We start from the raw sequence: 21,116 nt of genomic DNA, 5'->3' as shown, positions 1-21,116 counted from the left end.
AACTTGGTGGGCACTTTTGCATTCGGGAATTGAATAACAATGTAACATTCAATTTATTTCCTCTTGAAATCAGTGTCTACAATATGAGATAAAGCACACTTGTCTCAATAATTTTCATGCTAAGACTAAATGGAATGAATGATGACTAGTGTAACTGCTCCTCCCACTATTTGGTCTAGGTGCTCAAACCTAATCAATTTCTGTGAAATGGGTTTCCTGCTAATTTTCTGAGGAACTTGGTAGTTGCTTTCCACCCAAGAATGATCTGAAGAGAAGGAAAGCTCGCATCGGCTGAAACAGAGGAACCTCATGCCCGGCACCTCTCACAGTGGCAAAGGTTAGCCCTTCATACACCTCTGTCCACCCCCCTACCTGTTCAATTAATTGACTTTTAAGCTCATATATAGTCCTTAGAAAAATCACATTTACCTTTTTATTTTTAATAAATAAATAACAACAATAAAATGGTGTACCTGGCCACCCGAGTACCATGGATACCATGGAGTCTTGACGGTGAGATTGAGATGGTTGAGGGAGAATCTAGTTGCAGTCACTGGGACTACAGCATCTGTGTCCCCGCTGTATTTGATGCATCACAAGAATAACAGAAAATTGTTTTGTCAATTAATTAATAAAGTAGTGTATTAGCGTATGAAATGAAGATAAAGCCAATGATCATAATATAGGCTGTTGAAGGGATTTAATTAAATCTGGTATCCACTACCATAAAATTTTCCGGTAAGAAGTTAAATCACGACACTTGTTTTCAGATTTCCAGTGGAGTATCAACCATGGAATATCAACTCTTTCGAGAATTGAGATTGCCATACAATTCCAGTGGAGTCAAATACTTCAATTTGTCACAAACGCAATCTCTTTGAAGCAAAACATTCTAAATCTATATCTCTTTTAAAATATTTATCAAATTAGTGGTTCTGTCCTTCACTGTGTTTACAAATAGAAAGGATATTGGATATGGGTTGGGTTTGAAAAGTCCAATCACAGCCGAAAGGGTGAGTGGAAGAATGAATGGTTTTGGTTAAGAGTGCAGTGAAAAATGATAGATGAGGTGACCCATCAATCATCATAACGGGAGACCGGCTCTTCCTATCAAAATCCAATGTCTTCTGCAACTCCCCTTTGTTAGGGTAAGTGCACAAAACTCCATGAAAATTCCCCCGCTCATGCCAAATAGCCCTACTGTTGAAACAAATTCAATCTTAACTGGGTACGTTGAAAACTAACGTTCAAGGCTTACACAAATAAATATTCAAAGTAGCCCCTTCAACCATGTAAAAGTCATTTCATTAATTTTTTATTTTTATTTATTTATTTATTTTTATTTTTATTTTTTAAGATTGAAACCGTATTTATAAAATGCAGTTATATTTTAAAATTGAAATCACAATTATTCACAATTACATGTTTTATTTTAAATTGAAATTTCATTTTTGAATTTTTTGTATTTTTAACATTACAATTTTAGATTTTTTTTCTTGTTTATTTATATAATTTTATTATTTTTAGATTATTAATTTATTTATAAATAAACTATTTATTGATTATTATTTAAAAAAAAATTATTTTAATTAAAGTAATACTAGACTCTTAATTTTAAATATGTAATTTTTTTATATTATTAAGTAATAATATTTAATATATAACTTTATATACTTTACTTATTTTTATAATTTTAATAATATTATTTGTGTATACGCAATATATAAATTTATGTTCAAGATATATATGTTACATGTATACAAATAATACCGTCATTTATTTAAAATTATAAAATAAATAAAACACACAAAGTTATATATTAAATATTATTATTTATCAATTGACATTCTTTTTTATATGAAATTAAAAATATATGTTTTAATAATAAAAAATTCTATATATTTAAACTTAAAAATATAGTATTATTTCAATAAAAATAATTTTTAAAATAATAATAAATTACTATTTTATTTCTCAATAAATTAATAATTTTAAAATAAAAAATCTATATGAATAAATAAGACAAAATAAAAAAAATAAAATCATAAAAAACATTTAAAATTGTGAAGTTAAAAGTGCAAAAAAATTTAAAAATGAAACTATATTTGCTAAATACTAAAAAAATAAAAATTAATGAGATGACTCTTAATTAACAATTACATAACTTCAACATTGGTTTGTCAACATGCCTTGGTAGATTTTTTTTTTTTTTAATAAAAGGGCTATTTTATCCCAAAACTCTCAAGCCTCCACCTTTTGGACTCTATTGGATTCACTCTATCCTTGTGCTCTTATGGTGGTACAGGCCTGTAGCAAGTGGCAGCTCACCATTGTTGCAATTTGGGTCTCTTTAGGGGCATATTGGTTTTTTTTTTTTTTTTTTTTTCTCCTCTTTTAAATTGAAGAATATTTTTGTTAAATAAATTTTTAGAACACTTAGAAAAGACACGTACCTATAACATATGTTAGATAAAATTATGAATAATTTCTTAAGAATTACTTTGGAGAGACTGTTTTGAATCTTCTTACTTTGTAGTTGGAAATGTACCTGAAAACCCAGATCCTGAGACCAGCTTCAATTAGTTCCTTGTAAATAGGTAGCATGGAGGCTTCAGAGTCATTCCAGTACTTTATAAGAACACCACTGCCCAACACAAAAAGATCACCAAACCCTCTTTTATGAACACATCATATCTGCTAAGATCTCTCGTATATGATAAATTCAAAAAGATCAAATTAAATTGTGAAAACAACCTGCAAGCAGTCCATTTGTAAGGAATTCCAGTAGAATTTGCATGCATGGCCTTCTGCACATCAGGTCGATTATAGTATTTCTCTGCATAATTCTCAGTACATGGATCGTATCCCGAAACCCGTCTACGTACAAGACTGTTCTTGAAGCGTGGAGACCGTATGGTACTACTATTTGGCAATGCCATGCAAGATGGTGTGTAAATGCTGTATTGATCAATGTCTCCGAACTCATGGTTTATAGCATAACTCACTGCCTCATCACACTTCTCAGAAGTTCTCTCTGCAATGAAATCGCAATGATCCATGATTGATCGATAGCTTCTATCTGAAATCATGGAATGGCTCCACCAGAATGCGACAGTCCCAATGCTGTCATAGTAGTTATCTGTTACTGCATTGCCCACCTGCATAATTTCAACTTCATATATATATATATATATACCAAGTTCAAATGCATTTGAATTCTATACGTATATATATATCATGAGTACTTACCATGAATCCTTTAAGATTAATGATGGGATGGGACGATGCTTTGTTGTAATCGTGGATTTTCTTCGCTAATTGGGGGACGTAATGACCTAAATTGCAATAAAATTTTGTGGGTTAAACTTGTGATCATTAAGTAAACAATTAGGGTTAGAGAGTGATTAATTAATTAACTGCATGTGTTCTAGTTTTGGTTACCAGCATAGCTCTCTCCAGCAATGTAGAATTCTCTGTGTTTGTATTTTGGGAATCTTGACATCCATCTCACCAAAAAAATTAAAGCATCCTGAGCTGTGTACATCATGGAATTGGTGATTCTATAAAGATCAGGCACACAAGGCTGAATGCAGCTAGCTACTAATGAAAAATTAATCTGCTCAATCCATATACCTGTTCGTCGATCACCGGAGTTTTTGAGATCGGAGCTTGTATTTGTGTAGGAGAAGCCGACACCAGCAGGTGATTCCAGGAAGAGAATATTTGCTACTGCAAACATAGAGAAGAAAAGATCGAAAAGAAGTAGAGGGGTTTAAGTGGACTGTTAATTCATCAATTAGACCTATGTTTTATACAAGGGCATGATACACTATTTTGTCTGGTAATATGTGGATCATCAACTAGCATTGTGTCATGTAATTTAAATAAATATTGAATTATGGAATTTTTGGTACCTCTATTCCATGAATACTTGTTGAGATAAAGAGATGAACCAGTTCTGTAAAGCCGAAATGGCCCAATTTCCTCTGATGCTCCATATGCCACTGATGAACAACCCGGTCCTGCAGATACCATTTTTTTTTACCAGGAAACATGATAATTTAGTGTAGAGTGGTCTGTAAGTCACAATCCAACCTTCTTACTGATGAAAAAACTAAGTAGAAAAATGCAAATGAGAAGATACCCATAAGGAAGCTAGCAGTTAATTAATAAGTGCTTTTATATAAGGAGGGATACTTATATCAGTTGTTGGCTCATTATCTAATGGATTAAAACTTTGAGTCAAATTGGTAGCTATTAGATCTAAAGCTAGCTCTAAGGCCTTAAGATGGAATTTTGAATGAGCAATCCAACTGCACCCATATCTTCTCAACTAAAACATGGTCACATGCATCTTTTTCACACCCTCAGATCCTTAAAAGTTAAGAAAGTGTCCTCAAACTCATAGAATGTGATGATTCATATAAGATTCAAGAAAAAGATAACAATAAGTAAAACAGGCTTAAAAAAGAAGGGTTAAAGAATCATGGTTGTCATCTAAAAAGAAGACAACTAACTACTTGTAGTCTTTTCTCTTTTCTGAATTCTAGGTCGCCATCAAAACTCTGGGGACAAAAGTGAAGGGGTGAATGGAAGTCCACTCACTTTTTAGTCTTTAGTTTTGTGGTGGGCCTAACAAACGAACAAGCGAGCTGTTATGAAAAACACAGGCTTGGTGGAATATTCACTGTGTTTCAATTTTCAACCTAAGGGGAACTATATACGTCCATGACCAATTCAGGTGGGTCTCTTGCATCTTAACACTAGAAAGAAAGAACTCTCACCTAACCCTTTCATTATATAAAGATAAAGCTCATCAAAACAAGTCACTGAAAGCTCAAAGCAGTACTGGTTCATTGCTATATCTATATATATATATGCTACAATGATCAATAATTCGTTGTCTTTGTTTTGCATATGCCCAGCTAAATTACAAGAACAAAAAAGGAAACTCTACTCTAGTTCCATTGCTTGGTGCTCTAGATAGGTCCCTTTGGTAAGAAAGGACCAACATACAGTGGAATATATGGGGGCAGAACAGCTATATTCATAATGATTCAAATAAAGTGGGTATTGGAATACACCACATTATTTGATTGCTGGAGCCAAAACAAAACAACTACACTGATTATCATTTCTAGTAAATTAATGAAAGCAACAAAAAGAAACTGCAGGAAAACACCTACCCATCTAGTGTGGTAATAAATATTTTCATTTACTTTCTTAGGAGTTGTCAGCTTCCACTATAAATACACAAGAAAGAGACACTACTATTTGATCTACTTGTACCATTCCCATATATATGAGTATATGTTGTCTTCTCAACATTAACAAATCACAAGACTAGATTCTGTTGTGTTTCATTTATGGGTGGTCAGAAGAGAAGCAAGTGGAACTCAGGAACCCCACCCCACCCAACATTGCCATCATCATATCACCACATTTGAGCTCTGAATGCGCGTGCTTCAGAGAGGGAACTTAACATTGAGATGCCTATAGACTATAAACCATAAACTTTCTCACTCCTATATGTGTGTATATATTCCCTCTTTCTCAAGTCAACTCAGGAAAAAAAAGAAAAGAAAAGGGCATCTTTTGGTGCGACAATTTGGAAAATTGTGGACAGTTCCTTCTGGAAAAGTAGGTTCACTTTGTGGTTTCATTGCGTTCTTCTGATGTGAATCATCGAAAACCCAAAGGAATGCGCGAAAATTCAGAGCTTTTGTGGAATAAAAGTCAGTAATGGAAGGGAATAAAACCATAAAACGATGGAGACAAAGAGATCACGAGGACACAAAGTGGGCGTTTTTCTCCGGTTGTACTGATGCTGATGTTGACGCATTTTAGTGTGGGTTAGTACCGACCAGTTTGCTAATATGCGCCTCCGGATTCTAAGTTTCTTTTCTATGTGTGTGGAGGACTTGGATAGGGGTGGGGTACTGCAAGAGATGAGGATGGGAGTGGGAATAACCACCGGCCATTGCCCAAATTTGTTTTGTGCCTAAGAGTCTAAGACCGAGAGAGAGAGAGAGAGAGAGAGAGAGAGAGTTAAGAGTTGAGGTGTCTGCTTTTCATTTTGGAATCAGTGCCATTTATAAAACAAAACCCTAATTATTAATCAAATTATTATAACAAAGATGAAAATTTTGGTGGAAAATGATCCATGGGTTCCTCCTAGTTTGAAGGGCAAGATTCAACAAAGCATTGAATGAGGATGCCAAAGTGTAGTTGAGCACTGCAGGAGTTGATCTATATATGGTCAAATCACATGCAGAAGTAAATAATGTAGGCTATGTAGCAAGATATTAATGCTAGTTATGATTAAGTTGATGATGTAACTCCATGCTTTGGGTATCAACGTTGCAGATTCTATGATTTGGAAGATTAGTTCCTTAGTAAATGGTGTTATATGTGTATCTTTTCACTGAAAGCTCAGTTTCAACCACCAATTTTAATGAAGAAAGGACTAGTTGATGGTGGAACTGACCTCCATTGAGCCAAAGAACAAGAGGTTTTTTCTCCGGATATGTGGTGGCTTCGGTTAGCCAGTAGAAGAGAGCTCGGCCGTGGTGCTCATTGACGGTAACGTAGCCGGAAAACTGGGAGAAGGTGACCGGTGGTTGTCCGGGAAGTGCTGAGATTCGATCGAGGGATTGTTGTTTAGGGGCAGCATCAGCATCGCTGGTGATTGAAGAGAGTAGTAATAAGGACAACAAGAGTAGGGTCCTCCTTCGGGCTGCCATGGCACTCTCCATGTGGGTGAAGGCTCCTCTCTCTCTCTCCCTCTGTATGTTATTGTGGATATGACACACTAGTATATATCTCTACTACTCTCTTGAGCTAGCAGATATTAATGCAGTGATGAAGTTAATGAAGTGGATGAAAATATTGATGCACCAATAATGGGTTTAAGTAGGGTGCCTTACAAGTTCAATGTAGCTGCATTGCTCCAGCCTTGCAGGTTGGGCAGCTGATAGCTATGTGGCCCTCCTTCCCCTCTCTCTCTCTCTCTCTCCCCCTCTTTGAGATTTTAGAATAGAGAAACAGATTGTAGGAACCCACTAGAGCTTCATAAATGCACCACAAGAGTGTCCACCTCTCTTGGGAGCTCGGTGGTCCTAGACTTATATGAAGATGGAGAGGCACATAGAGAGAGAGAGAGAGAGAGAGAGTAGATGTGGGGTTGAGACTCTTGTGAGCCTTGTGATCTATACACCTCATAAGGCAAAGGGTTGCTCCTCTTATCATGTAAGTTGTGCCCATATTCCAACCTTCATCAAATCCCTATCCACCTCATCCTATAGCGAAATCATATGATGCAAATCATAACAAGCCCCTAGATTCTTCCAAGATAGAAATATCCAATGATTAAGAGAGTTGACCAACCTTTAAATGTGATTAGTTCATAAGTTACATTACCACTTTCTAATTGTCAATGAAGTGGGTAGAACTTGTTCACCCAATATCATCCAAGATCTTTAAACCAACCTAAAGATGTCTAATAATTAAGCCCATATTTTTCTATAACAACACATTTAGTCAGCTTTTATCAATATGTATAAGGGATCACATGAACCATAAGAGAAACAAGTAATTCATTAATCCATATAATTCTTTTTCAGACATTGCAATTTGTCTTTTTCTTTTGAAATGGAATAACAATGGACACTAGAATACAAGCCTATGGTACAATCTTCAACCAGACCACTGTAGCATTGCGTGTAAACATTCAGTGTAGCTATATATTTTCAAGTAACAACACTTCATTATGGGATCTACCACTAATAATAAGACATCCAAGCCCCTTAAAAGAAATGAAGAAAAATGTTGGCAATAATCATTTCCTCGTGCACACGAGGAAAGGTTGTAAGTACTATTTCCATTTCCATCAGCATGACAATTCATCCCAAGTGCGCATGCAATGTGTATAAAAAAGTCTAACTATGATACAAAAATATATATTTGTTTCTCTATTTATCGAAAAGATACCATTAATCAGGCGATTATTTGTACCCAAATCTTATTTATCCATAACCTTATACCTTGAGTTAATTGGTTTGTACAATCATGTAACGGGTTAGATTTCATTATGGTAACTTAGCAAATTATCTGATTAAATAGGATACTAAATCTCATGAGTCAGTCAGTCAGCTTGAATAATCACTGCACTTGAGGTATAAACCTTTGCAAAGACTTGAGTGAGATCTGCCCATGATTTCCGAGATGTGTTTCCTCTCTTACTCTTCAATTTTCATTAATGTTTTCGAGATATGTTCACAAATTAATTGAAACCCCCCATGTGAACGAATGCTTGCAATCAAACCTCACTCCCTCCATCACCCTCTTACTTCTCATTACAACAACTGCACTCTCCTGGAATCTTCTCCTTCCTTGTTAATTTATATAATATATATATATATATACTTATTTATGTATAGAAGAGGATGTTCCCATCACCCATAGAGGCAGGGCATACACTCAGCATAGTCAAAGCTGAAATCATATGTACATATATAAAAGCTTTCCGCACTGGGAAGATGTGCAAACTCATCACCAGTCAGATCCATTTACCAATTGATGCTAGGCATCGGATAATATTAATTACACTTCAATAAATGAATCAAAATATTCATCATCTTGGTGTCGTCCGCAAAAGGCTAATATTTAAAGGATGTTTGATGAAGTCTGCTAAGTTAATGTTATAACTTAAAGTTCAAAATGATTTTGATAAATTAATCGACCTAATTTAATTTAAAATTTACTAAAATGCCCTCTTTCACTTGGTTGGATGCCATTTTTTTCATTGTCTAAAAATCTTTTTGGTGGTAAATTAAAGTATTTTATAAGCACTTTAATTATTAAGCCTGATAAAATAAGTTAAAAGGTAAAAATGATAGGGGAAAGGAGAAAAAACGATCGGGGAAAGGAGAAAAAACAGCATGCTTTCTTTAAAAATAAAAATAGTTGATAGAGAAACTAGGTTTTATTTGATAATTGTTTTTTACTGAAAACAATTTTTGATAATAGTTTTTTAAAATTAATTTATGATGTTTTGTAAAACAAAGGTCTGTTTGGGAACTGAAAATTTTTTAACCTGTTTTTAATATTTTTAAGCATGTTTTAAAAATAATTTTTGTATCAAATATCTTATTTTTAATCATTTTACATGTTTTTATAATTATTTTTTAAAACAATCTTAAAAAACCAAGAAAAAAATAATAAAAAATGTTTTATGAAAACACTTAGTTTTTTATTTTTAAGAACTTGTCAAATATGTTTTTTTATTTTATTATTTTAAAAAATAGAAAATTGTTCTCGGAAACAATTACCAAACTAATCCTAAGTTTCTAACCTAAGAATTATACAAACAGATCTTACCCAAACCATTATATTATTTAATCTAAAACTGCACCAATAAATAAATAAATGAATGAATGAATTCCACGGAAGTCATAGAAGAATATGACAAGTGAGAAATGAGAATTGAGTGCGACTGCCCAACGGCTACGGCATCGGATCACTTTGACTCCATGCATGCATGCTTTCGACATGTATTAATTTTTTTTTGTGACTTGTCCACATTCAAAGAGTAGATAGGTAGATGAGCATCAGCAGTCGGCCAGTTATATTATAAAGTTTTTTTTCTTTCTTTTTTCTTTAATTTAATTACGGCCCTATCGCATTGCTCTTGTCTCAATAAATACTACATGCTAATTAATTAAGCGATGTGGGATAGTGGGATGGTGGGATGGTGGGATGGTGGGATTGTTTGATGGATTTTCTGATTTGGATTGGCTTCAAATTTCCACATGGTCAAATCTGGCTTGCCAACTTATTTGGTCCACCCGAGTATCAGCATTTACAAACTACCTACAAAATGTGGTTCATAAATTATTCAAATTTATTTGTGATGGGGTTCCACTTTGATTAAGACTATGATTTTTTCTTCATTGATTTCAATGTCCATTGATGTAATTTTTAGTCAAATAAAAAATAACTTATATTATGAATATAACTCAAGAAATATAAGATTGTCCATTTTGTAAAATCCACAAATATTTTACTTAATATTTGTAATTTTAAAAAGTATTTATACCATTTCTAATAAAAATGAAATTTAAGTGTTAAAAAGATTAGGTCACTCTTTATAGAATTACAGTTAAATGTACTCTTAATTGATAAACGAAGCTAGCTTCGAATGAGTTTTATTGGAACAAAGAAATATAGGTATGTCTGTCATCCACACCAAAATAAATGGAATTTTTTGAAAAAACCTGCTAGTGGAGATAGATCTCCTAAGGATAAAAGACATAGGCTAAAGAGATAGTTAAAAAATGATCTTTCATGTATGATCCTGCATAATCTCGAATATTATCAGTTCTATTACATAGATCAAATTATACAATGCAAGCAAAAATGAGGAGATTCATTTTCACTTAGAATGGAGTAAGGGAGCATTCACATTTGAAAAGTCCTAGTAATCAAGCTAAAAGTTTGAGTGAGTAATTTAAAAAGGATTGGAAGCACTTTTAAATATTTGAAAGTGCTTTATTTATTAAAATTAAAGTTTCATAAAATACTTTTATTAGAATTGATTATTTTATTAATTGATACGATATATAATTGATTTTTGACATATAATTGCCACAAAACCAGAGAGGAAAAAAAAAAAAAAAAACCAAAAAGATGGGTTCAAATCTAGAAAATGCCCCAGTAGAATGGAAGAACCCATCCTTTCACGGGTCACAAAAAAAAAAAAGAAAGAAAAAAAAGAGCCCTTTGGTCCAAAGTAAAATATTAGTTCAAGTAGTGGGTGGAGACTTTAGCCTCCTACAAAAATCCATATTAAAATAGTGAAGAAAATTTGAGCTTTCGGGTTGGTATTTGCTGACATATGATTAGGTTTTATTATGAAGTTTAGTCAATGGATTTTGGACCAACAATAAAGACTCTAAAGTATCTTCTTATAGTTCCAATGACAAAATTACAGATTGATGTATATGTGTAGTATTAAAATATTTGGGTGGGAATAGAGCAACAATTTGGGCGGGTTGGTCGGGTTGATAATTAACCCAAACCCAACCCAAGCTCAATCCAACTCGATCTCTAACCCGAGGTACTTAATCTAAGTCCAACCCAACCTCATTTTTTAAAATTTGGGTTGAACTCGGGTTGGTCAAATTATATTCGAGTTGATTAGGTCAAACTAAGATTAATCGAATTACAGTTAGCTTGGTTGAATTGATTGAGTTGCTTGATTCTAAATTCAGTGGTTTTTAATTTTTTTTAATATATTTATACTAAAATTTAAATAATAGATAACACATAAGTTCAAGATAATGATAAAAAAAATAAAAATGTGTATGATATAAAAATAAAATAGACTTATGTCTTTTTAAAAAATAAAAAAATATATGATATAATTATAATTTGATATTTTTTTTATAAAAAATTTTAAAAGAAAATGAATATTATCACATAGGATAATAAACATCATAAATATTATAAAAATATTAAATTGGGTTCGAGTTAGACTCGGGTTATTCGAATCTTGATTCGAGCCCAACCCAAATTAAGATCGGGTTGAGAAAACCTAGCTCAAGTTTAACCAAGCCCAAACTTGCCCAAATTTCGGGTTAGATTTGGGTTGGGTTGGCCCAACCCATCCAAGTAGGTGGGAAAGAGAAGGAATATTTAATTCTTGAATTTCTAGCAATATTTTTTTGCTTAAAATTTTATTTTCTTGTTCATTTTATACAACCCCCCACGTTCCAAAAAGAAAAAAAAAAAAAAACCCTAAAACAACTCTTCAATATCAATTTCAATACGTAATTGATGAGATTGGTACTCCGAAAAGGGAAAAAATGATTGTTTTTGTCACGTGGGTTTGGCTCCTTTTCTAATTATTTGACTTTAACATCCTACAAGTACAATTATTTCTATTTTTTTCAATGGAAAATAAATTATGTTATATGTGGGTCTCAGGTATAGAAGTTCTTCATTCAAACATTTTTGAAAAGTATTTTTAAAATTCATATTTTTTGACGTTTTAAGAAACTTTCCCAAACACATCTTATTGATTCCCTACCCACAACTAGAGCAGGCTTCTGATTCATACTTGGGCTTTGGATTCAATCCATATCAAAGTTTTAAGCCACCTATGCTCCCAAGTAAAGCCCAATGATGGAGGCCCATTCTAAATCTATCTTTTACTAAAGCTTAAATTCACGAATCACAATGAAGTAGACATAGGCCCATTCCACACTATGACACCTGATCAAAGAAAACTTTAATTTCTTAGGTTACTGCCATTTGTTGGGAATTGGGATCCTCTGGATTTATTGGGCTCATATTCTGGACGCTTGGGCCCTACTTACAGATTGCGACCCAACATTGCTTGCCTTAAACAACGGAATAACGGTAACGGCGGTTCCTACCCTTAGGTAACAAGTTCCAGGAAGGCCCAATCAGAAACATCCACAACAGTGCTGAGGAGGATGAAGGTGAAATAGGAAAGATTTCATAGGGTAGTGGGAGTGATAGAGGCAAAATTAGTAGCTCCAAAGACCAAGTATCATAGTCTGTATTCCTTCACTAGCCAATTTCAATATGTTGAATTTTGTGTGCATGAGTTCTGGTTTTTCCTATGTGATTTTTCATACTAGTTCTTTTATGATGCTTCAGCAATGTATGAGAAGGTGTGCGTGCCCCAATCATGTCAACACACAAACACATTTGGTGGGATGTCCATACCCCAAGCATCTCCATTTGGAGAGGCACTGTCTGGAGCTGGATCGCATCTCTTGAAAACTGAACTGGGTGCTTGTGGTGAGAGGATATTAGGCTCTGGCTCTGCATATATGCAAACCAATGTAAGACACTTTCTTATTCATCTCCCATGAAGATTGGATGCCCTCTGATATGTCTAAATTCTGGGAAACTTTTGAATGTCACCAACTTCAACTGAATTCTTCCTTCAGAATACCAATATTTATGGTTTTTCTCTTCGTTTCTCCTAAAACCCCAGTTGAACCTACCTAGTATTTTGTGTTACTTTTTGATTGAATTTATTTTTCAGACGTAAAAGGGTTGATGAAAACTTTGCTACTGGGGTTACTTGTAGCTTGAACCGAAGTGTGCCTGTTACCAGTTGTTGAACACTAATATTGAATTTGTAACAGATTGGCAGGTATTTCTCAAACCCCCATTACTATTTTCAGGTGAATGATGAGTACGTGAAAAACAAATTGAAAGTCATCCTCTTCCCATTTCTACACAGAGTATGTAACAACTTAGCTTGAATCGTGCTATTTTTTTTTTTTCTTCAATTCAGTTGTTATAAGCTTTTATTTTTCGGGTTCCATGCTACTACAACTGCTCTCTCACACATGTCCAGGGGCATTGGATGAGAACAAATGAGGCATCAGGGGGTGAATTCTCCTTCAAACCTCCAATTTATGATATAAATGCACCAGACTTGTACATCCCTTTGATGGCATTTGGCACCAACTTAGTTCTTGCTGGCTTCTTTTTGGGCATCAATGGGAAGTAAGTCTAATTTAGTTAAAAAGCAAGGAGATTCTTTATAGAGAGTAACCCTGAAATTTTCTTTTCATGCTTTTGAGACAAATTTGTAGGTTTAGCCCGGAAGCTTTGGGAATGCAATTTTCTGATGGGCTTTTGGGTTGGTTTTTGGAAGTCCTCCTCCTTGAAGCTACATTACACTCCTTAGGAGGGGGAGATGTACCGATCCTGGATGTGGTTGCCTATGGTGGATATACTTTCACACCCTTATCCGTGGTCCTGCTGGCTAAAATTGTGTCAAGTTACTGTTTTTATGCGGTCACGTTATGGGGGTGCTTCTGTACTGGAGTGTTCTTGGTGAAGACCATCAAGAGGATTTTGATTGCTGAGGTTACAAGTTATGAGAAGAACTCGAGCAAGCGAAACTACCTCTTGCTTTTAGTGGCCATGACTCAGCTGCCTCTACTATTTTGGCTTGGAAATATTCGAGTCTAAGCTTTACTAAGCCTAGGAACTCTATTCAAAATGTTTAGCATCCTGGTGTGGAATTTCAAACCAGAACACCAATTGCATATTTGATACCATAGCAAGCAGGCTGGCCTGCTAGTCTTTGGTCCTGGCCTTACCAAAAATCAGGTGTCCCATTTGGGATTATTCAAGTCTTCAAGAGACAATTTCCAATTGCCATGTTCACATATTGTTATAAGTTTGAAAATATTTCATCCTTCCGCGTGCAATTTGGGAGAATTTAAATTTTTGAACAAATGAAAATAACTTAATGTTACAGCCGCATGCGGCTGATTCGCCTTCATCATTATCAAAATAACCAAGTCATAACGCCAACACAGAAATGTAGCACAAGCAGAGATATAGTGTGACAGACAAAGGATAACAACCCAATAACAAACTCAACCTGCAAACCACACTTATTTCAGAAGCGTCTTCACAATGGATTTCACGTTCAGTTTCTTCAGGTCTGTATATGACTGCCCACATCCAACGAACATCACTGGTGCTCCTGATATATACACCATCGACAGTGCTGCTCCAACCTACAATACCCCAATTCCAGTTATACCACCCCGGTATGCAAGTCATGATCAACATAATTTAAAATGCGGATATCAAAATTGTTTGATTTCAAGTTTCCTTCCAATTCATGAGGGTTGCCTACCTTATCATCAATTGTATCAAACTTAGTGAGCAGGATTCCATCTATCAATTGAGGTTTTGGTGAGGTTGAGAGATCAGCTAATTTCTGCAGAACACCATGTCGCTTAGTAAACTCAAAAGTTTTGAGAAGGCAAAAATGACATATAATAGGACAATAATGGATCAAAAGCCTGAATATCAAGAGTTACCTGATTGAATTTTGATAGTTGATCCACAGCATCATTCCCAACCAGTGCCTCTCCAACAAACAGGACCAGGTCTGGATTGTTGAGGTTGACAAGTTTTGAAAGTGCTCGCATCAAAGGTTCATTATCCTGACAAGCACAAAACACATTTGAACACCCATTGACAGTAAAGATAATGTTCAAGGCAAATCTGTAGCCCTAATCAATAAACATTTAGGGTGCATTTGATACGCAGGGATAAGAATAGGAGTAGGAATTCGAATGGAAGCAAATCACAATGTCATGTGGAAGGGATAAATCAACATTTCCAGACAAGTGCATTTCAATTTCCATGGCAATGATTTTTTGTTCATATTCTCATTTCTAATAAATAATTCAAACACAGTAATGAATTAGTTTCCTATTCTCATTCCCTATTCCAGCAGGCAAATTTATATCCCTAATCTATAAAACATTTATGAATAGGTCCTGATCTTATATTGTCATCCTCAATGCGCGCCACCGCATAATTATAAGAGAACAATTATCATCTTTACCACCAACAAAATATTTCTGCATACATGCTGCAATTTAACCAATCAACCTTACAACCTTTGAGATATGGCATATAAATATATATATACATACACATATATATTACCTGCATTCGACCAGCTGTGTCAACAAGAACCACATCAGAACCATTGCGAGTGGCCTCCTGGATTGCTTCCTTTGCTACAATAGCAGGATCTTTCTCGTATCCCTTCTCAAATATAGGGATCTGACAAAGATGGAGAGTTACTCATCAGTTAAAATTGTACATATTCATATTCATATTCGTTTTTATTCTCTTCCTTGGGTGACAATCATCCCTCAATAAAGAAGCCTGGTTGAGAACCCTGAAGAAATCAATCATTTGGCGGTCCAATGATACCTGGAGTCTGCGTGCATGTGTTCGCAACTGCTCAACAGCTCCTGACCGGAATGTATCACAAGCAGCCATCATAACACTTACATTGTGCTGCAGAAGCCAGTAGGCAACCTGTAGAATTTTACATTTTAGAGCAGAGAGCTGATCAAGAGGCACGCCCTTCAAATACCAAACTTCTTAAAGTATAAAAACAGAATTTTAGCTCTACCTTGGCAAGATTGGTGGACTTTCCAACTCCATTGACACCAACAAAAACCACGACATATGGTTTCCTCTGTTCCTTGGCAGCATGCACATCCCTCAGTATGTCAATGGAGCGTCTAGGAGTCAGAATACGAACAAGAGCCTCTTCCATGGCTGCCTGTAGTCATTATTTCATCCTATTATAATGATCTTTTCCAAATAAACTAAGAACAATTGGGTGACAATAAGATGGGTTGAAAAGAAAGAAAATATGATCAAGCACACAAACCTGTACTGTTGAGGACACCCTTGTAAATGAGGCTAGCTTCTTCCCTTCAAGACTTGCTGCTACAGATTCACAAAGCTTCTCAGCTATCTCCTCAGCCTGCAAGTGGCACAAGGAATCCCATAAGCAGGGTTTCATAAAAAAATCAAACTTAAGCAGAAAGAAGTACTGGATAGCAAGACATACCACATTCTTGGTCATGAGTCTATCCTTCAGAGCCTTCAAAGCTGGTTCAAGGTCTGCCTTCTCCAGATTTGCCTTCCCTGCAATACTGAGCCCAAGGAAAGTGCAAAAACATCAATACAGGTATCTAATAACTTCAATGACACAGAAATGGAGAGTCAAACACAGCCACACTGCAAGTAAAAGCAGAGTGAAATGCCTATTAATCCATTAGTAGCACTAAATAGATTCCTTTTATGCAGGGAAATCAAAAGGTGCTTCAGACAAAATAAAAAATAGGACAGAGTCGATTAATCAGGTCCAACACAACTCAACTTGTTGATAGCCTACGGTTATTTCAGCTGATTTAAATGACAGCTTATAAACCAACTTCATGGAACCAAACAGCCATTGCTTGGTCTAAGTTCCTGCCTAAAACTCAGGACTTCCCTCAGAAAAGTCTTAATATTACCCAACATTCAAATTCTCAAAATAAGCTACAAATATATAAGAGTGCAACATCACGGAATCAGAACAAAAATTACAGCTTCCTGATGACCAAAGCTTTAGCCAAAACTGGAGTGCAACACCTAACTAATATGCTCCTTAGATACTCCCAAAATATTAAGTGTTGAAGCATGCTCCCTCCATGGTGTGTCTAAAAGAACATTAACTAATACTCCCATTGAAGGAGAATCAAAGGTAGCAATTAAAATTCTCAGGAAAAACCCACTACAGATGGTGACACTTTATCATCTTAAATGATATCAAGGGGTATAAGATAGTTTAGTACTATGTTGAGTAGCATAAACACTTTCAGGATTAGCTGAATTAATTTTATCTTCGATAAAACCTTGCTTAAGGGACTAAAAGTCTCATTAGTGAACAAGATATTAGCAACCCAAAAAAAATCACTACTACTCTGAGCAGTGAATGCAATAAAAATAAGGACAAAGAAAAACATTTTTACCTTTGGAACATAGCGGAAAACCACCCCTTCTTTTTGGTCTCCATCTTGCTGTCTTTCTCCATTTCCTCATCTTCCTCTGTCTCACTTTCACTGCTGACAATCTCTTCTTTATCCATCATACTCTCACCTTCATCTGCTGCCACAATCACTGCATTCTCATCCCCATTCTGATCTGCTGGATCAGTGAAATCCAATTTTGACTCCGTAGGCGAAACATCCCAAACTCTATTCTTCTTTGTTATCTTTTTATTGGGATCCACTTTGGATCCCTTGTTAACAACAGTATCTGTTTTTTTTCCACCTTTAGCTCTTAACTTCTGAAGTTTATTTACATCAAAAGCCCCAATATTTGAACTAGCATTCTCTTTACCATTAGCAACAAGTGCAACCTTAGTTTCGTCAGTATTACCATTAGCATGTCCATTTTCCATTTTCCGACCATTGCCGTCCCCACCATCACTTCCTGGACCACTGCCACCCTTTTTTTTATTCCCCCCTTCAAATCCTACCTTCTGCACTTGCCCTTGCTTCTTACTATTGTTCACAGGCTTAGCCACCGGCTTTGATTTCTTCAATTCCTCTGCCCTCGCCTCTGCCTCCATCCTAAGCTGCCTAAAAGTCTCATCAAAATCATCATAGGCTGTCCGCTTTGGATCATAAATCACTGAAAACTCCCGCTTTAGCATAGCAAGCAAATCATCCACATACAACAAATGGAGGATCCGTTGATACACGGCAACAAACACGAGGCCGAGTTCATTGTGGAAGGTCCATTTGAGGGTGTAGGCCGCACCGGGAGCATCATAGTTGTATGATGCTGCACCGGATCGCTCCTCCAAGAGGCAGGATCGGATCAAGGTGTCAATCGGCGATCCCTTAAGAGCATTTCCAAGCTCCTTACAAGTCCAGAGGATCAATCCTCCTCTTGTAAATATCAGTAACTGCTCTAACATCTTCAAGTCCTATATGACTTCCTGCAATCAAATTCATTCAATCTCAAATCCCAAACCCTAAAATTAAAAAAAAAAGAAAAAAAAAGTGGATTCAATAAAAACGAATTCAAATTCTTCTATAATCAAGAGAAGAAAGGATCCTTTAGCAAAAATCACAATCTACCATTAACGCAAGAAAGCAACGAGAAAGATAGGTAAGATCAGATTATTACAACAGCCATCTGGATTTAACCCTAAGTCACATGATCCGTACAAAAGAGCACCACTTTCTCGCGATCAAAATGCTCGCAACAGAAAATATTTTCCATAAAAAACACGAATCTTCGTGAAAATGAAAACCTCCTTTTCACAATAAAAATTATACCTCCTTTTCACAGAGAAAAATAAATAAATAAATAAAATTAAAAAAAGAAAAAATCTTTCCCATAAATTTTTTTCTGCGAAACAAACAGAACCCCAAGAAAATTTGGCGATCAGAGGAAGAAGAAAGAGGGTTAGGGTTAGCCTTACCTGGCTGTGACTGATTGATTCGTTCCCCTTTCTGTCTTCAAACCAACGGAACGCAGAGAGAAGGAAAAAGGGTAAGAAAAAATAAAAGAAAAAAAACTAAAACAATGAGAGAATTGGGAATGAGGCCACATATATATAGAATTTTGACTGGTCTGCGAACGCCGCGTTGACCTCCTTCCATTCTTGAATGGTCAGACAAGGTAAAAAAAATGTGGAATATTCACCCAAAATATCAAAGCAAAAAGCAATTCATTCATTTAGATTTGCGAACAGGAGAAAATTGTGATGAAATTGGATCTTGGATTTGATTTTCTTTTTGATATATTTATGAATGCAAATTTCGCAGCCGAAATGGAATCATATTAACTTCCATTTGGATTTCATTTATGATATTTACATTTTGTTAGAGAAATATTACTAAAGACGGTTTTAAAAAATAATTTTTTATTTTATACCATATTTTATAAAATAAAAACCTGTTTGGAATTCTAAATATTTTTAATATTTTTTAAGAAAAATAATTTATATATGTAATGTTTTATTTTAATTATTTTTTATATTTATATAATAAAAAAATTAAAACAAATAAAATATTATAAAATGAAAGAATAAAAAGAAGAAAAGATGAGAAAATAAATGAGAATATTTAAAAAAATATAAAATACTATCAAAGAAATTGAATCCATAATTTTCGATAAATTATCTCATATGTTATAACATAAAATATATTATTAAAAGAAATCGTATCCTATATTTTTTAATGGAATAATTTTTATTTTTATTTTTCAATTATCAAATACATTTTCTTATTTTTTGTTTTTAAAAATAAAAAATTATTTTTGAAAACCTTTTCAAAAAGACCCTAATATTTTGATGGGGTTGATGGTGGGAGTATACAAAATATTACTTAATTAATTTTACATATTTTTAAAATTTATGGAAAATTTAAGATAATTTTATCATAATAATTATATTTACTTTTATTTTAAATATTAAAACAACTTGCTTTAAGATTTTTGTGGATAATCTGGCATAGAAATTAATGCACGGGAAATCTTAGGTGTTTGGACTAAATGGTGCCTTCAAGTAAGGAATCACCAACCCCAAACTGTCTTTTTCTAGGAATATAAGGTCACCGCCTCCCAATTTTGTGATTTATTCTACCTATTCAGAAAAAGAATGTGGTATTTATTGGCAAAGAATATAATAACTCCTTTGTAGAGATGGTATAAGTATAACCACCTATAAAAGAGAAGTTATTTATATTTACATATGATGGAGATTTTGCATTAATGGAATAATTTAGGTTTGCTTGGTAATTGTTTTAAAAAATAGGTCGTGTTTTGTAGGACAACAATGTTTGGAAACCTAAAATATTTTTAATCTCTTTTTAATATTTTTAAAAATAAATTTTATATCTAGGGTTTTATTTTTAATTGTTCTACATGTTTGTATTATTATTTTTTAAAACAGTCTTTAAAAAACAAGTGAAAATATCATAAAACAATTAAATGATGTTTTCTAAAAACACCATGTTTTTTGTTTTTAAGATTAGAAAATAGAAAATAGTTTTTGATTGTCAAATGTGTTTTTTATATTTTTTGTTTTAGAGAACAAAAAACTGTTCTAAAAAACAATTACCAAACAGACCCTTACTCTCTAATTTATTTTCACAAGTTTTATTCTCCTCAATTAGTTCTCTTAATGAATTAGTCAAATTACATCAACATGCTAACATGGTAAAATATTTTATCATAATTGTATTACAAGAGTACTTTTGTAAAGCTTTAAATTAGACTAGTGAAAACAAGAATTTGCTCATCTCTCAATTTGAGTAAATTTAGATAATAGTTAAACGAAGATAACCAACACTCTCTTAATGCATTTATTTGGATGTCCATAATACTCGACAAAATATTTCTCATTAAAACTTTTTTAAAAATCCTTGTAAAGAAAAATATATTAGGATTGTTTCATTAACACTTGTAAGAAAAAAATCACAAGAAGAAAAAAAGCTAAGAGAAAAAGAGTAGGATATACTAGCATTCTTTAATAAATATGTTTTTCATCATGATAATACGAGTATAATTTCTTTGAAAATTGATCATGGAATAGCTTTGAATTGACTTATTTGGGATATAGATATAGTAACATTATCAAGATGCATTGTTTTGATTAAGTGATAAGGGAATTAAGCCCATCATTGGATTATTTGAGCAAAAAAAAATCTACCAAAGGTAATGTCACAAGTAGAAAGTAA

The 21,116-nt window shown here is 34.1% G+C and overlaps 3 protein-coding genes across 4 annotated transcripts; 1 reads left to right on the top strand and 2 right to left on the bottom strand.

Annotated features, from left to right (window-relative positions):
* Positions 1-29: 29 nt before the first annotated feature.
* Positions 30-7,090, bottom strand: LOC100265544 (serine carboxypeptidase 24). Its single transcript, XM_002275648.5, has 9 exons — positions 6,488-7,090; positions 3,915-4,022; positions 3,634-3,729; positions 3,442-3,534; positions 3,250-3,335; positions 2,755-3,158; positions 2,549-2,644; positions 474-579; positions 30-372 (listed from the first exon to the last, which is right to left on the bottom strand). Exons 1-9 carry the CDS (start codon positions 6,753-6,755, stop codon positions 220-222), a joined length of 1,410 nt encoding a protein of 469 aa, XP_002275684.1. The 5' UTR covers positions 6,756-7,090; the 3' UTR covers positions 30-219.
* A 5,462-nt stretch (positions 7,091-12,552) lies between these two features.
* Positions 12,553-14,303, top strand: LOC100260327 (uncharacterized). The gene is made up of 4 exons (XM_019223142.2): positions 12,553-12,872; positions 13,182-13,280; positions 13,397-13,548; positions 13,638-14,303. Exons 1-4 carry the CDS (start codon positions 12,687-12,689, stop codon positions 14,017-14,019), a joined length of 819 nt encoding a protein of 272 aa, XP_019078687.1. The 5' UTR covers positions 12,553-12,686; the 3' UTR covers positions 14,020-14,303.
* LOC100256941 (uncharacterized) lies at positions 14,296-19,293 on the bottom strand. 2 transcript variants are annotated; one of them, XM_002278020.4, is made up of 10 exons: positions 18,857-19,293; positions 17,394-18,367; positions 16,448-16,532; positions 16,265-16,360; positions 16,001-16,153; positions 15,796-15,903; positions 15,523-15,642; positions 14,886-15,011; positions 14,699-14,782; positions 14,296-14,576 (listed from the first exon to the last, which is right to left on the bottom strand). In XM_002278020.4, the coding sequence occupies exons 2-10, from the start codon at positions 18,344-18,346 to the stop codon at positions 14,451-14,453; spliced, it is 1,851 nt and encodes a 616-aa protein (XP_002278056.1). In that variant the 5' UTR covers positions 18,347-18,367; positions 18,857-19,293; the 3' UTR covers positions 14,296-14,450. The 2 variants fall into 2 exon arrangements, with proteins under 2 accessions (XP_002278056.1, XP_019078686.1); XM_019223141.2 differs by having other exon boundaries at positions 17,394-18,403; positions 18,857-19,000.
* Positions 19,294-21,116: the final 1,823 nt, after the last annotated feature.

The sequence above is a fragment of the Vitis vinifera genome, chromosome 11 (assembly GCF_030704535.1).
Source record: "Vitis vinifera cultivar Pinot Noir 40024 chromosome 11, ASM3070453v1".
NCBI lineage: Eukaryota > Viridiplantae > Streptophyta > Magnoliopsida > Vitales > Vitaceae > Vitis > Vitis vinifera.
Note: the sequence above shows the minus strand (reverse complement) of the source record. Positions and strands in the feature narration are given on the sequence as shown.

What these genes read in the sequence shown, in the direction of transcription:
- LOC100265544 (XM_002275648.5), bottom strand. Translation starts at nt 6,755, where the DNA reads ATGGAGAGTGCCATGGCAGCCCGAAGGAGGACCCTACTCTTGTTGTCC. An exon ending in TGCTGGAGAGAGCTATGCTG is followed by an intron (nt 3,336 to 3,441) that starts GTAACCAAAACT and finishes ATTGCAATTTAG; the next exon opens with GTCATTACGTCCCCCAATTA. An exon ending in TACAAATGGACTGCTTGCAG is followed by an intron (nt 2,645 to 2,754) that starts GTTGTTTTCACA and finishes TGTGTTGGGCAG; the next exon opens with TGGTGTTCTTATAAAGTACT.
- LOC100260327 (XM_019223142.2), top strand. Translation starts at nt 12,687, where the DNA reads ATGTATGAGAAGGTGTGCGTGCCCCAATCATGTCAACACACAAACACA. An exon ending in CTGCATATATGCAAACCAAT is followed by an intron (nt 12,873 to 13,181) that starts GTAAGACACTTT and finishes AATTTGTAACAG; the next exon opens with ATTGGCAGGTATTTCTCAAA. An exon ending in TCTTCCCATTTCTACACAGA is followed by an intron (nt 13,281 to 13,396) that starts GTATGTAACAAC and finishes ACACATGTCCAG; the next exon opens with GGGCATTGGATGAGAACAAA.
- LOC100256941 (XM_002278020.4), bottom strand. Translation starts at nt 18,346, where the DNA reads ATGTTAGAGCAGTTACTGATATTTACAAGAGGAGGATTGATCCTCTGG. An exon ending in AGTCCACCAATCTTGCCAAG is followed by an intron (nt 15,904 to 16,000) that starts GTAGAGCTAAAA and finishes AAAATTCTACAG; the next exon opens with GTTGCCTACTGGCTTCTGCA. An exon ending in ACACAGCTGGTCGAATGCAG is followed by an intron (nt 15,012 to 15,522) that starts GTAATATATATG and finishes TGTGCTTGTCAG; the next exon opens with GATAATGAACCTTTGATGCG.